The 13,272-nt window shown below is 44.5% G+C and overlaps 1 protein-coding gene across 1 annotated transcript in view; it reads left to right on the top strand.

Annotated features, from left to right (window-relative positions):
- Window positions 1-13,272, top strand: part of PTPRT (protein tyrosine phosphatase receptor type T) — a 1,070,914-nt gene that overhangs the window by 969,129 nt on the left and 88,513 nt on the right. Inside the window, exon 17 of the mRNA XM_019636904.1 lies at window positions 6,621-6,811. Coding sequence (XP_019492449.1) covers window positions 6,621-6,811 — 191 coding nt within the window. The remainder of the gene's footprint in view (window positions 1-6,620; window positions 6,812-13,272) is intronic.

Genomic DNA, 13,272 nt, shown 5'->3' with positions numbered 1-13,272 from the left:
TATATACCTTATGAAGTGATCCCCCCACAGGTCTAGTACCCGTCTGACACTATACATAGTTATTACAGTATTATTGACTATATTCCCTATGCTGTACTTTACATCCCAATGACTGTTTTTATAACTGCCTATTTGTACTTCTGAAGCCCTTCACCTTTTTCACTCATCCTCCCAACCCCCCTCCCATCTGGCAACCAGAAGTTAATGTACTTTTATTTTTAGCAATGCATTAGTCACCCACTTCCTAGTTTTGGTTGGTAAAATTTCATATTTTAGGAAAGAATTTTTGTATTAAGTTTTTTTTACATAGTTTCTCTATAAGAATTCCTTTTTTTAATCATTCATCCTGTTTTGATTCATATTTGTTTTGTTTTTTATACTCATGTCTATGTTTAACAGATTTTGGTATTTGACAAATCAGTTCTTTTATAAAATGATTAGCTCCAATCTTGCAGGGGTTTTTTGTTGTTGTTGCTGTTGTTTTGTTTTGTTTTGTTTTTTGTTACTTTTCCACCTCCCCAAGCCTCTGGAAAAGAATCAGAATAACAGCCAGTATCGTTTCTGAATCTTTGTGTATCAGAGATGGCCTTTCTGTAGCCTCACCAATGAAAAACAACTTAGTGAATCATTTTGGGGTTACAGAATTTTTCTCTCAAGAATTTTGTTACATTGCTTTCTGGCATTTATATTTAGGCAACAGAAAATATGGTTAGCATTGTTTCTTTTCTTTTATAGATTTTTTTTCCAGCCTCGGTGTTTATCTGAGTGTTTCTACATCAATGATATTTAAACAATAGTATCAGGAGATCAGTTCTATTTTTAAGTTGTACTTGGAGAGAACTCTTTACATTTGAAGATTTAGGTTCTTATTCTGCCAAAGAGCTGTGTTCACATTGTATCCCTTATCATTTCTTCTGTTCCATTCATTCGGTTCTCTTCTTTCGTGACACAAATTATCTGTCTTTTATATGTCTGTTTTCTTTTCTCTCAAAATGTCTTTTTGGTGCCTTCACACGTGAACACACATGAGCGGATTACAGATACAGAGGAAACAGAAGCCTCATGGTTATACCCTTGCCTTTTCTTTCTTTAAATTATGTTTTGCAGTTACAGTTGACATTCAATATTATTTTATATTAGTTTCAGGTGTATAGCATAGTGGTTGGACATTTATACTGTAGTAAAAAGCAACTCCAAACACCTCCATGGCTTAAAACAACAAAGGTTATTTCTTGTTCACGCTGTATGTACATTGTGGGTCCGCTTTAGTTCTCCCTTCAGGACCCAGGCAAGTGGAATAGCCACAGTCTGGAACACTGCCAGCTGCTAGGCCAGGAAGTAATCCATTTTGAGTTTATTCCTGTATATGGTATAGGAAGTTGGTCTAGTTTCTTTTTTTTTTTTTTTGCATGTATCTGTCTAGTTTTCCCAACACCAATCTTAAATAGACTTTCTTTACCCCATTGTATATTCTTCCCTGCTTTATCATAAATTACATGACCATATAGGGGTGGGTTAATTTCTGGGTTTTCTATTCTGTTCCGTTGATCTTTGTGTCTGTTTTTAGGCCAGTACCATGCTGTGTTGATTACTATGGCCTTGTAATATAGTTTGATATCAGGTAGGCTGATACCTCCAATTTTGTTCTTCTTTCTCAACATGGCTGTGGCTATTCGGGGTTCTTTGTGGCTCCATATAAATTGTAAGATTATTTGTTCCAGTTCTGTGAAAAATTGCCACCCAGTGCAGGTCTACCCTTGCATTTTCACTGCCAAGTTCTCAAAGGAATTCTCCACAAGTTTTTCCAGCTGCTTATTCTCATTCCGGATCCCAGTGTCCATTTTAATTCTACTGTTGCATTTGGGTTTCCTCACAGTCTTCCCTTGCCTCACTCAGCAAGTTATTTTTTTTTTGGTTGCTTCTTCATTTGATCCATGTTTTGAAAAAAATCAATGTTGTCTTATTATTTAATATTTCACTTCCTTTATTCTTCCATGTTTTTTAAAACGCATTTCTGGGGCCGGCCGAGTGGCTCAATTGGTTAAGAGCTGGCTTAAGAGCGCAAGCTCTGAGTAACAGGGCCACCGGTTCGATTCCCACATGGGCCAGTGACTCTGCACCCGAGCTGAGCTGCTGCTGAGCTGCTAACAGGTGGCAGGATGGCTCAGCTGGTGAGAGCACATGCTCCTAACAACAAGACTGCCTGTTCCATGATGAGCTATGCCCACCAACAACTAGGACTGAACTCGGCACCTTGAGCTGAGCTGCCACCCGGGTGGCTTGGTGGATAGAGCATGCGCTCTTAACAAGAAGGCTGCCGGTTCGATTCCCACATGGGATGGTGGCTATGCCCACCCACAACTAAGATTGTAACACAGCATCCTAAGCTTAGAGGCCACGAGCTGCCGACAGAGCCAGATGGCAACTGGCGCCCTCCACAACTAAGACTGAAGAGCAACAACTTGCCTGGTCCCCTTCCCCAATTCCCCAATTTAAAAAAAATGCAATTTTGTTTCCTGTTGTGTAGATTAAGATACCAGTGACAGAAAAAAAANCAGGCAGCTGGATTCTGGTGCAACAAGCTGTTGGGTGGTAGCATACCTCATGTTGCTACCTGAGTTCTAAAATTCTTTTCTTCATTGAGTTCGAAGAGTTTGGATATGGTGATTTCTCAGGGCCACTTTAAAGTCTTAAAACTTTATGAGAGTGTAAAACCTGGTGGCAAGGGGCATGTTTGACACATTTACGAGAATAAAAACGTTTATGTCAATGGAGGTGAGTAATTACCAGCTCAGGGGAACCAGCAGTTAATTTCAAACTTGGTTTAAGTAAAACAGCGTTTTTCATATGCTCAGTCTACAAGTTTGGGGAGGATATTGGGGTAAGCATTGAAGGAGATGGCCTCATCACCTCCTGTACCTGGGCCTTATTTCCCAGGGAGAATCGGCTGAATGGTTCCCACCCCTTGAAGTGTGTGTGTGTGTGTGTGTGTGTGTGTGTGTGTGTGTGTGCGCGCGCGCACTTGTACATACCTACATAGATCATTTGTTGAGCGAATGTCAAGAGAGGGTGTGTTGTTTGTAAAGGCATAGCCAATATCATGATGGTTTAATATGTCAGTCATAATATTTCATTTGTTTTTAAGTTTCAGATAGCATTAAGGGATATATGTGACTTATCAAAAAGGGTGACACATAGTCAAAGCCTGAGAAACACTGCTCTAATAACTTGCATTCTAAAATTTGAAAACAAAACCAAAAAACCAACACATTTGACTACTGTGGTACAATTTCCTTTCTGAATGAGATCTCTTTTAAAAGCATCCATCCCTGTATGGTTGATTTTAAAAAAAAAAATTCCTTTTTGCATTTTCCAGACTTTCCTTTTTTTATTTTTTTAATAAACAACAGAAATATATTTCTCACAGCTCTAGAGGCAGGGAAGTCCAAGATCAAGGCGTCAGCAGATTCAGTGTCTGGTGAGAGCCTGCTTTCTGGTTCGTAGACACCCATCTTCTCTCTGTGTCCTCACATGATGGAAAGAACGAAGGGTGCAATTAGCACCTTTTATAAGGGTGCTAATTGCATTCATGAGGGTTCCATCCTCACGACCTATGCACCTCCCAAAGGCCCCACCTCCTAACACCATCACATTAGGGATTAGGGGGACACAATCATACAGACAAATATTCAGTCAATATCACTCTTTCATACCTACAATACAATGGTAAAGGGGATGAATTTTAACATTGATACAACGTTTATTTGTTTGTTTGTTTCCCAAACTTTCTGGCATGGAAATGAACTGCTTTCATGATGAGAAAGGCAATACCGCATGTTCCATTATTTGGACCTCAACCAAAAATATCACTAACTAGACTAGCCTTGACCTCAATTAGTTCAAATTATATTAATCAGTTAGCTGAAATGCTTAGCTTCTTGTTAACAGCATTTCCTGATTAACTGGAAGTTAATTGGAAAGCGTTATTTAATAGGAGTCTTTCCACAATGTGCTAGTTCACTTTCCTAGACTGTAGCTGGATATTGCTTTGATCATCAGAGCTCCTGTGATGTCTGAAGTCTACATACTGAGCATAAGAGTCACAAATCTGCTTGAAGACTCCATCCTATAAAACATAAGGCTCCTGGGTCTCTCATCTTACTCTCAGACCAACATGCTATGTTGCTCTGTTTCTTGCTTGTCTTTCTCCTACCCCGCTCAGATTTTTCATATAAATGAGTGGGTTTGACAAGTTGACATACAAGGGACCTCTCAGCTACAGCAAGCTGTGTCGTCTAAAATTCAGTTCAGTTGCACAGTCACTTCCAAATGTGTGCATTAAATTTTTACTGAGTATTTACTACTTCCAAGAGTGTTCTAGATATTTTAGGTATCACAGTGAACAACAGGGACAAAGAGCCATGAGAAACTTGTGTTCTACCAGGGAAAACAGGAAATAAACAATAGACTTAAAAATATTTAAGTTATTTTGCAATCACTTCATGTAAAATGTTAGCACATAATGGAGTATACTAGTGAAAAATACCATTTGCTGTGTTACAAACGACCCCAAATCTTAGTGACATGAAACAACCAATTTTTTGTGCTCGCTGAAGGCACCACAGGGCTAGAACGTGTCTGATCCATGAGGCCTCAAGCCTTGACTGGAAGGCTGTAAGGGTGGGGGCTAAAAGCATCTGAACGTGTCATCACTCACATGTCTAGTAATTGATGCAGGCCGTCAGCTGGGATCTCAGCTGGGATTGTCAGTGGGAACACCTCCAGAGGACCTGGGCTTCTTCACAGTATGGCAGCCTCAGGAAAACTGGACTTCTTACACAGTAGTTCATTGCTCCAAAGATGAGCCTCCTAGCTAACAAGGTAGAAAGTGCATCACCCTCTGTGACCTAGATTTGGACGTCACACAGCATCACTCTTACCACATTCTGTTGGCTATAAGCAAGTCCTAATTGCCTGTGTTCTAGGGANGGGAGCCCACACCCCCACTACATTTGCCACGCGACCCCCTCCCCCACTACATTTGCCAAGTGCTACATTTAAGCAATGCCAGTGAGGATGTGTTACCTGTTACTTAAAATCCCAGGAGAAAACGTTATCAGTGTTTTCCTGTGCCGTCAGGAAGGTTGTGCTAACATCTCACCTAGGCCCATCTGCCTTGCACATAAAGCCGTTACACTCTAGATCTTTAATTGGCAATGCTTTCCTTACCAGGGGCACTTTTTCTCAGGCTGTCACACGGGAGGCAAGTTCACTTTTCACATACTGAATCAATGTCTGATGGCTTGTGGGGGCATGAGAGACAACCAAGCTGAAGGAAACGTGGATTTTGAAAAGACACGTTGCAGAGAATCAGGAATATATGCTAAGCCTCCCAGGGAGTGAGCATGGCCGAAACCTAGTGGGGTCTGCCTGGATGCCGTGCTGTGCCTGAACATATCTGGGTGAGACACATTGAATCTGGCAGTTCTCATCTCGTGCATGCCACAAACAGAAGGCCCAGGGCGTAGACTCATGTTTTCGTGGGGAGGTTGAACAGACCAAGCCCAGATAGTTCTGAGGAAGATGACCTGTCCATGAAAGACCAACAAGGAATCCTAGCAACGGAGGTGGTTGGGCAAGAAAGTAATCTTACTCTTCCAAGGGGAACAGAGGAGTTCAAATCCAGCCTCAGCAGGCGTCAGTTTCCAGGGTGGCCAAACGAATGGAGGGAGTTTAAACAACCCCATGGGTATAAAGATTACTATCAGGGGAGAGAATCGATCTTACACCAAGGAGAGATTTGTGAAGGAGGTGAGGCACAGGACCCAGGCGTGGGAGAGGTAGCTGGCAGAACTGAAGTAGGAAATCGGGCTTCCCTAATTGCAAGGTGGGTTCAGTGGCACCTCTGGATCAAGACTGTTAAGTGGTGGGGGAAACTGTAGACAGCAGGCAGAAGGTGGTCACTGATGCAGAGCCCATAGCTGGAGAGAGCAGACGAGAGGGTCAAGGTCACTGCCATCTGCTGGGGGTCCAAGACTGGTTCCAGTTCACCCGTGTATAGCTGAAAAAGAAACAAACCAGTAGAGAAAAACCAGATCACAAGGGATGCAGGCAGCTGGCCCAAAGCACACAGGTGGCTCTGATCTCCAGGGATCTGAGACTCTCCTTGCCTGCAGGCAGGCACCAGAGACTATTTCCAGACACCCTCTTTCCTAAACAGGAGGGTGCCCCTGATATCCAGCCTGTCTGGCTTCTCAGTGGCTCTGACATCAGCCAGGATTGGCCAAGACCACCCTGCCGGGCCTCAAGGAAGGACTGAGATAGGCAGCGGGGGGCCAGCCAACCTGGGCTTCGTCTTTACGCCATCAGTAGAGACCCTTGAAATAGAATGAACCAAGGGTTATTGTTTTCATCGGTTGGTTTGTTGGTTTAATTGTTAAATCCACCACTGCGGCCATGCCAGGGAAGCAGCGTGTCTCTGTTCTTTCTGCAGTTTCCTCAGCGGTTGAATCCTGAGTTACTTGCTTCTGCCCCTCCTCAGGTCCAGCTGGGGGGAGGCACAGAGGCCAGAGGACCAAACTCCATAGGTGACGATCTGTTCTGCCTCCTTGTCTTTGAAGCAGATGGCAGTCGCGGAGAGCTGTCCCAGCCCACGCTCACGATCCAGACTCACCCCTACCGGGCATGTGACCCCGTGGAGATGAGCTATCCTCGGGACCAGTTCCAGCCGGCCATCCGGGTGGCGGACCTGCTGCAGCACATCACCCAGATGAAGAGAGGCCAGGGCTACGGGTTCAAGGAGGAATATGAGGTAAGAGACGACCAGCCTGTGGGGAAACTTCCTGATGGGTGGCTTATGGGTGCTCAAGCTTGGTTACTCAAAGTACGGTCCCCAGACCAGCAGCAGAAGCATCACCTGGGAGCATGTTGGAAATGCACCACCTCAGGCCCCACCCAGACCTACTGAGTCACTTACCTGCATTTGAACCAGAACCTGGGCCATCTGTGTACCCTTTACATTTGAGAAGCACCGTCTAAATGGTTCTGATGCTTCCCTTTTATCCCCTCCTTCTTTCCCGCTCTCTCTCTCTCTCTCTCTTCTTCTTCTCATAACCCAGTTATCTCCAAAATGTCTAGGCTTTGGAGTCACAGCTCCCATCAGTATGAGCTGAACTGGCTCAAGCCCCCATCCCACAAGTTATAGGAAAGCCAGCAAATGTCCCCCCCGGGGATGCTGGAAGGCTTACTTGCTCCTGGTCACCTCTTGCCTCATCACCATGCTTCTGCTTTGTTCTCAGCCCCCCAAGTCAATACCACGTCTCCAGTGACTGCTGCCCCCTCGCTCTGTACCATCTCCTCCCCTCTGCACCAGACATCCCTTCCTTCCTCCCCAAAGCATCTCTAACACAAAGGATCTGTGAGTAGCGGTTGTCAACATGAGGTTTGGGGAATAACTGAGAGCTTGCAGCAAAGGACAGGAAGCGCCTGAATACCAGTGGTCCTCAAAACTTCCTTTATTTATTTTTATTTTTTTATTTATCTTTTTCCATCAGCCAGGGAAAGACCTCCCACACTCCCCTCCTTGCTATTACGCAGAACAATTTCGTTTTGTCTCACAGCATTGGTTTCAGACCCTGCCCATTAGGCCTCACCTTTTACAAATAAACCAAGGCAAAGCAAAACAGAAGGGAAAACTTGTTAAGATGTTGTCTCGCTGCCCCAGAGGGACTCTGCCCCCTTCCTCACACAGGTCGGAATCCAGCTGCAGCCAGCTGTGACTATGCTCTTNACTGACTACATGTTGAAATGCTATTTTGATGTATTGGGTTAAGTAAAATGTATTGTTGAAATTAATTTCACATGTTCATTTTCACCTTATTTAACATTGCTATGAGAAAACCTTTAAATTACATATGCGGCTTGCAGTAGATTTCCACCAGACCTCTCTGCCCTACAGTGTAACTTCGGAGCATTCATTCTCCCTTTACCTGTCTTCTTCTTTCTCTAACTCTGTGCTGCCCAATACAGCAGCCGTAAGCCACGTGTGGATATTTAATTTAAATTAATTGAAGTTAAAATGTAAAGTTCAGTTCCTCGGTCCCATGAGCCACATTTCTAACACTCAGTAGCCACACGTGGTTAGGGGCTACCATACTGCACAGCACCGATATAGACCGTTCCCATCATTGCGGGAAGTTCTATCGGACAGTGCTGATACAGGTTGATACAGGTTGTACATAATTATGGCAAAACCCACCGAGGTGGGCTGTGAATGCCTAAAGCTTAGGAAACGTTTCCATGGTGCCTAACAGCGGCACATCCTCCTCCCATCTCGTAGGTGCCTGTCCCTTCCCACCTTTGTTAAGACTTGTTTATGCACATCTTATCTCGCCTTCTCTCCTGCGAGGGCTGTGGCATGCTTATCGCCTTCTGAACACACTTTCCCCCACCCTCCTGTGTGTGCATGGTGTCTAAACCGTGCTTTGTATAATAGAGGTAGTCAGGAAATAGTTGCTAACCAGTTGGAGTGACGGTTCCTAGCAAGTGATTGAAAATATGTGGCTGAAGCTGCAGGGAAGTCTGCAAGGACCAGGAGCCCGGGGATTAAAAAAAGCAAGAAGGTCAAAGCCAGGTACCCAAGGAAGAAGGAAGAGGAAGTGGTAGAGAGACAGAAAAGAGGAAACGGAGGCACAAGGGGACCCCGGGACCTCATACGCGTCACCAGAATCCCTCTGCCTTCCCCACTGGCCCCTCACCGGCAGCGACATGAGGGATTGCAAGGGAATTCACAAGCTTCAGCAGCAGCTATGGGAAAAGTGCACGAGAAACCCAAACTATTATTCTGTGATAAATAAACATGCAAGACCCATAAACGAGAAGTTGAAATGGCATGAAAAGGAAGGGTCTGGAGGGGAGAAAAATGAAAAATTGTCTCTCCCTGGGCCAGCTGGTTTGAGTTACATTTTATGAGCAGCGTGCGAATTCCAGCGTCTTTGTTGAATTAGCAGCAGAAGCACACATTAGTTTGAAGGCTCCCTCTCGAATAGGAACATCATAACGCTTTTTAATTGGGGCATTACTTGTAGGTTCCTGAGAGAAGTGAGTTGTGAAATTGGGTTTTCATTAAACCTAATGATGGAAAATTAAGTATAGTACGTCTGGTGAAATGGGGTGTGATAAAAGGCATCGCTTCTGCGTTATCAGAGGTTAGGAAGGGAATAGGTGAGGCCCGAGATATGGGAGGAGGGAGTCCAACTAGTTGAATTAATAAACCTTGAAAATCCCTTGGTTCCAAGTCTTCATAGCATCATTAGCACCAGTATTGACATGATTACCAATGTTACAGCAATACAAGTTGTTACATTTCAAACGCATTTCTTTTTCATTCCCATGTTGGTGTTGCTGACGCTGAGTTTACAGCCTGTCTAGCCATGTGTTTAGAGCAAATATCCATATTGGTAGCATTTTTGGTTTGGGAAACATTTGGCATCTCACAGAGATTGCCAGGTGCCCATTCCTAAGAAGCCTGTCTCTGCCAGACGGCAGGTCTCCCAGGCAGCCCAGGCCTCAGGTCCTTAGGGAGAGCCCCTGAAGACATCTGTCCCCATACGTGATGGTGGCTTAGGTGGGAGGCACTCATCCTTTCCTGGGAATCGTGCAGTGCAGCCGGTATTCCTTTCTTCTCCATCCCCAACCCCACCAACACCATCCCTTGCAGGACTGATGTTCACAGGAAGGATGCGTGACACTTAATACAAGAAATGATGTTCTCTAGGTCCATCCATATCGTTGCNCACTTTAATAGAACTCCCCTCCTAGCTCGTTCAAATTTTTTGAAAATTTGGCAAAAGGGTTAGGAACACCTGATTGACTTAAGGATATCAGGATTTGCCCCAGATGTAGGAATAAGGTCATCCTCCTGAGTCACACGGGGCATGCATGGGTGCCCAGAGTACTGTCAGTGCTCTGCCAGAAAGGAAGAAGGTAGGAGATGGCATTGGTTAAACAGCCAACACTGAATACTTTTTTTTTCTGTTGAAAATTGGATTTTTCTCTGCATCCACAAGTGTCATTTTCCTTATTTTGAACATGGTGGATTTTTCTAAGACCCACAGTGTTTTGTTTCTATTCCTTAACTTGAAAGGAGAAGCAATCTCTCCAGGATTGGCACCTGCCATACACAGAGCAGGCAGCTTCTCACTGACACCCTCACCATCTAGCTGGTTGGAATCCTTTCCTTGTGGCTTGAGCAGGTGGAGCAATGGATGCTCACAACCCCCGTCCCTCTGTAGAGTGTCTAACAGCATTCTGCCATCTGATGTGAGTGCTGTGGAAGAAGGAATTCATGCTCTCTCCACAAAGGGGAGGACTGATTTATCAGGGGGAATAAATGAATCCAGAAGTCACCTTTCCCATGACTATTCCCTTCACAGTTTTTTTCCCCAATATTGAATCTGCATTCTGGGATATGAAAATCTTTATTCACCCTCTTTTGTCTCTGCCATGCCAGAGACCCCAATGTAAGGGATTGAGGGGGATGAAGGGCTTAGAGATGCCACCCCCACCCCCATATTTGTTTGAGTTGGGTCTTTGTTTGATTCTGAGCCCAGGAAAGGAAATAGGAAAAGACAAAGCACTTCTTGTCTATCCTTCAGGCCGGTGTTACCTCAAGTTACAAACTATACCAGTGTCAATTGCCAGTTATATGATGTCCATTTCAGTGCTGCAGTGGCGTGGCCTTATCCTTACTCTTAGTTTTACAAGTTCAGCCCTATATGTTTGGTCAGACTTAAGAAAGAGGTGGTAATTTCATCTGCCACTACAATGAGCGAGAGCACAACCTCGAGTGCATAGGAGATGGGAGGTGTGACTCTACCGTTTCTCAGGGGTCGCAAATCTACACACATATCCTAGTTTAAGCCTAGAATTCAGAAATACAGAACAAGTTCTTCTTACAATATGGCTCCTAAACATAAGCCAACTACTGTATCAGATGCTTCAGCAAAGGAATTGCAGTCTCTTCCAAGTTGAATCAGGTGAAGGATGATTTTACACAATTTCAGAGATTTTTAAGGAATTTTGACAAAAGGAAGTCTTCGTCTTCATGCACATTTCAAGTGTGGTACTGATACAGTTAATTCCTCATACATTCTGACACGAGGCTGTTGACAGACTTAGATTCCAATGCTCTTACAAGTTAATTTTGTTGAGGCTTTATGGGTATTTGGTGAGGGGGTGGAGAGGAGAGGTATTGCCTGCTATCCAGGCACCATCTTGAGGCTTCTTGCAATGGAACCCCATTTAACCCTTGCAACAACCTCCTTAGGTGATGATGATCACAACCATTATCTTCACCATCGCCACCTCTATTGCCAATTACAACTAAAGATCTTAGGCTCAGAGTAACTTATCTGAAGTCCCATAGTTAGAATCAAAGTTCATATTTGAATCCAAGTTTTGTCTTCAGATTCTGTGCTTTGATCCTGCTCCCTGCTGTTGCCACAGACCCCACTGTGTTTAGCCCTAATGAAATCTCCACTCTGAGCAGGTGACCAGCCTCCTCCCTGCCTCAAATCTCCTCTCCTTTCTCACACTCTTCCCTTTTAGTTAGAAGTCTCTAAATATTTACCCATCCACAATTCATGCTNAAAGTGGGTAGTTGGATATATGAGTCTGGAATTTGGGAAAGCAGCCTGGGATGGGGAGAAAACTGCAGGGGTTGTAGACATATAGATGCTAGTAAACCCACAAGCCTGTTCAAAGTCACCAAGCAAATGAGCGTACAAGGACACAAGGACCAAGGACTGAGCTTCGAGGAACTTCACCTAAAACTTTGGAGCACTTTCCGTAGACCAGGCATTATACTAGGCTCTAGGAAGTGAGGAGATGGAGCTAGACAGAGCCCTTGCATTCTGAGGAAACTAGAGGCTGTCCTTACAGACAGGATAGAAACTGATCATTTCAATATCTTGGCAGAATGTCGCAATAGAGGCATGCCCTTGGGGGTAGGGCGCATTAAGCCTAGCCTGAGAAGAGACGGCCAGTGACTTTCTGGGAGACATAAAGCCCAAACCAAAGCTTGAGAAATGGAAATAACCAAATAAAAGCAGGGAAGATTGTTCTAGGCAGACGGACTCGAGCAAGCTGTGGCATGGAGGTGTGCACAGTAGGTTGAGTTACTAGACCCAGAAGCAGTTTGGTTCATAAACAACTCGCGGTGGGGCGGCGTAGCCTGGAGGGAGATGGGACTGAAATGGTCAGTAGAGGTGAGCATGGGGTGGGGGCAAGGGGATATTTGTCAGGTCAAGGAGTTTGGATTTTATTCCAGGGGCCAAGGGGAGACAATGAAGGCAGCAGGAATTTTTTTAAGCTCGATTTGCATTTGAGATGTAACTACCTGGCATAGATCAGAGCAGAGAGCAGAGGCAGGTAGGCGGCTGGGACAATAATTCAAGGAAAAAGATGGAATTGCCTGAACCAGGGAGACTGGGCCCAGAGCCCAGACAAGCCCACACACATTCTCTCATGGAGAGCCATAAAATCAGCTCATTCTCTTTTACCTGAGAAACTTGAGTCTCTCAACATGTATTTTAAGTTCAAGGGCTTGAAGAAATAATGTAGGGACCATCCTGAATTGAGAATCCAAATGCCTGGATTCAAGTCTCGTCTCTTTCTTGTAGTATTTGGGTGACCTTGGGGAGGTCACTCCCCCTCGGTGAGCCTCCATTTACATATTTATGCAATGAGGGTGAGGGCGTTGGCCAAAAAAAATAAATAAATAACATCCAAAGAGCACTTCTGTCCATGGTATTTTGAGCGTCTATGTAGGAACCAATTGTGCAGGACAGCAGGCTCTCCCTCCTACCGATAGTCCCACTGGACCCAATTCTCTGGGGCTGCCACGCCCGTAATTACATCTCAAGTCCTAGCAACTGTGATTGGCCAGGATCTTGGGCTCCTAAGAATTCAAGGAGGCCTAATTAACTGCACCTGCCATGCTGATTTGACCCTTAGAGGTATTCAGTTCTGGCCGCATATTAGAATTACCTGGGGGAAGTTTTAAAAACACCAATGCCTAAGCCATCCTTTACACCAGGGGTTGGCAAACTGCAGCTCTCAAGCCCCATGCAGATCTTTGGATATGTTCCATCTCAAAAGTTTGCCAACCCCTGGAAGAGCCAATCCTGTCCCTCACAACAATTTAAAAATGATTCGAGAGCCATAAATATATTTTTACATAATTACCATTATGTGAATAATAGCCTTTAAAAA

This window comes from Hipposideros armiger, unplaced genomic scaffold (genome assembly GCF_001890085.2).
Source record: "Hipposideros armiger isolate ML-2016 unplaced genomic scaffold, ASM189008v1 scaffold_31, whole genome shotgun sequence".
In the NCBI taxonomy this organism is placed as follows: domain Eukaryota; kingdom Metazoa; phylum Chordata; class Mammalia; order Chiroptera; family Hipposideridae; genus Hipposideros; species Hipposideros armiger.
Note: the sequence above shows the minus strand (reverse complement) of the source record. Positions and strands in the feature narration are given on the sequence as shown.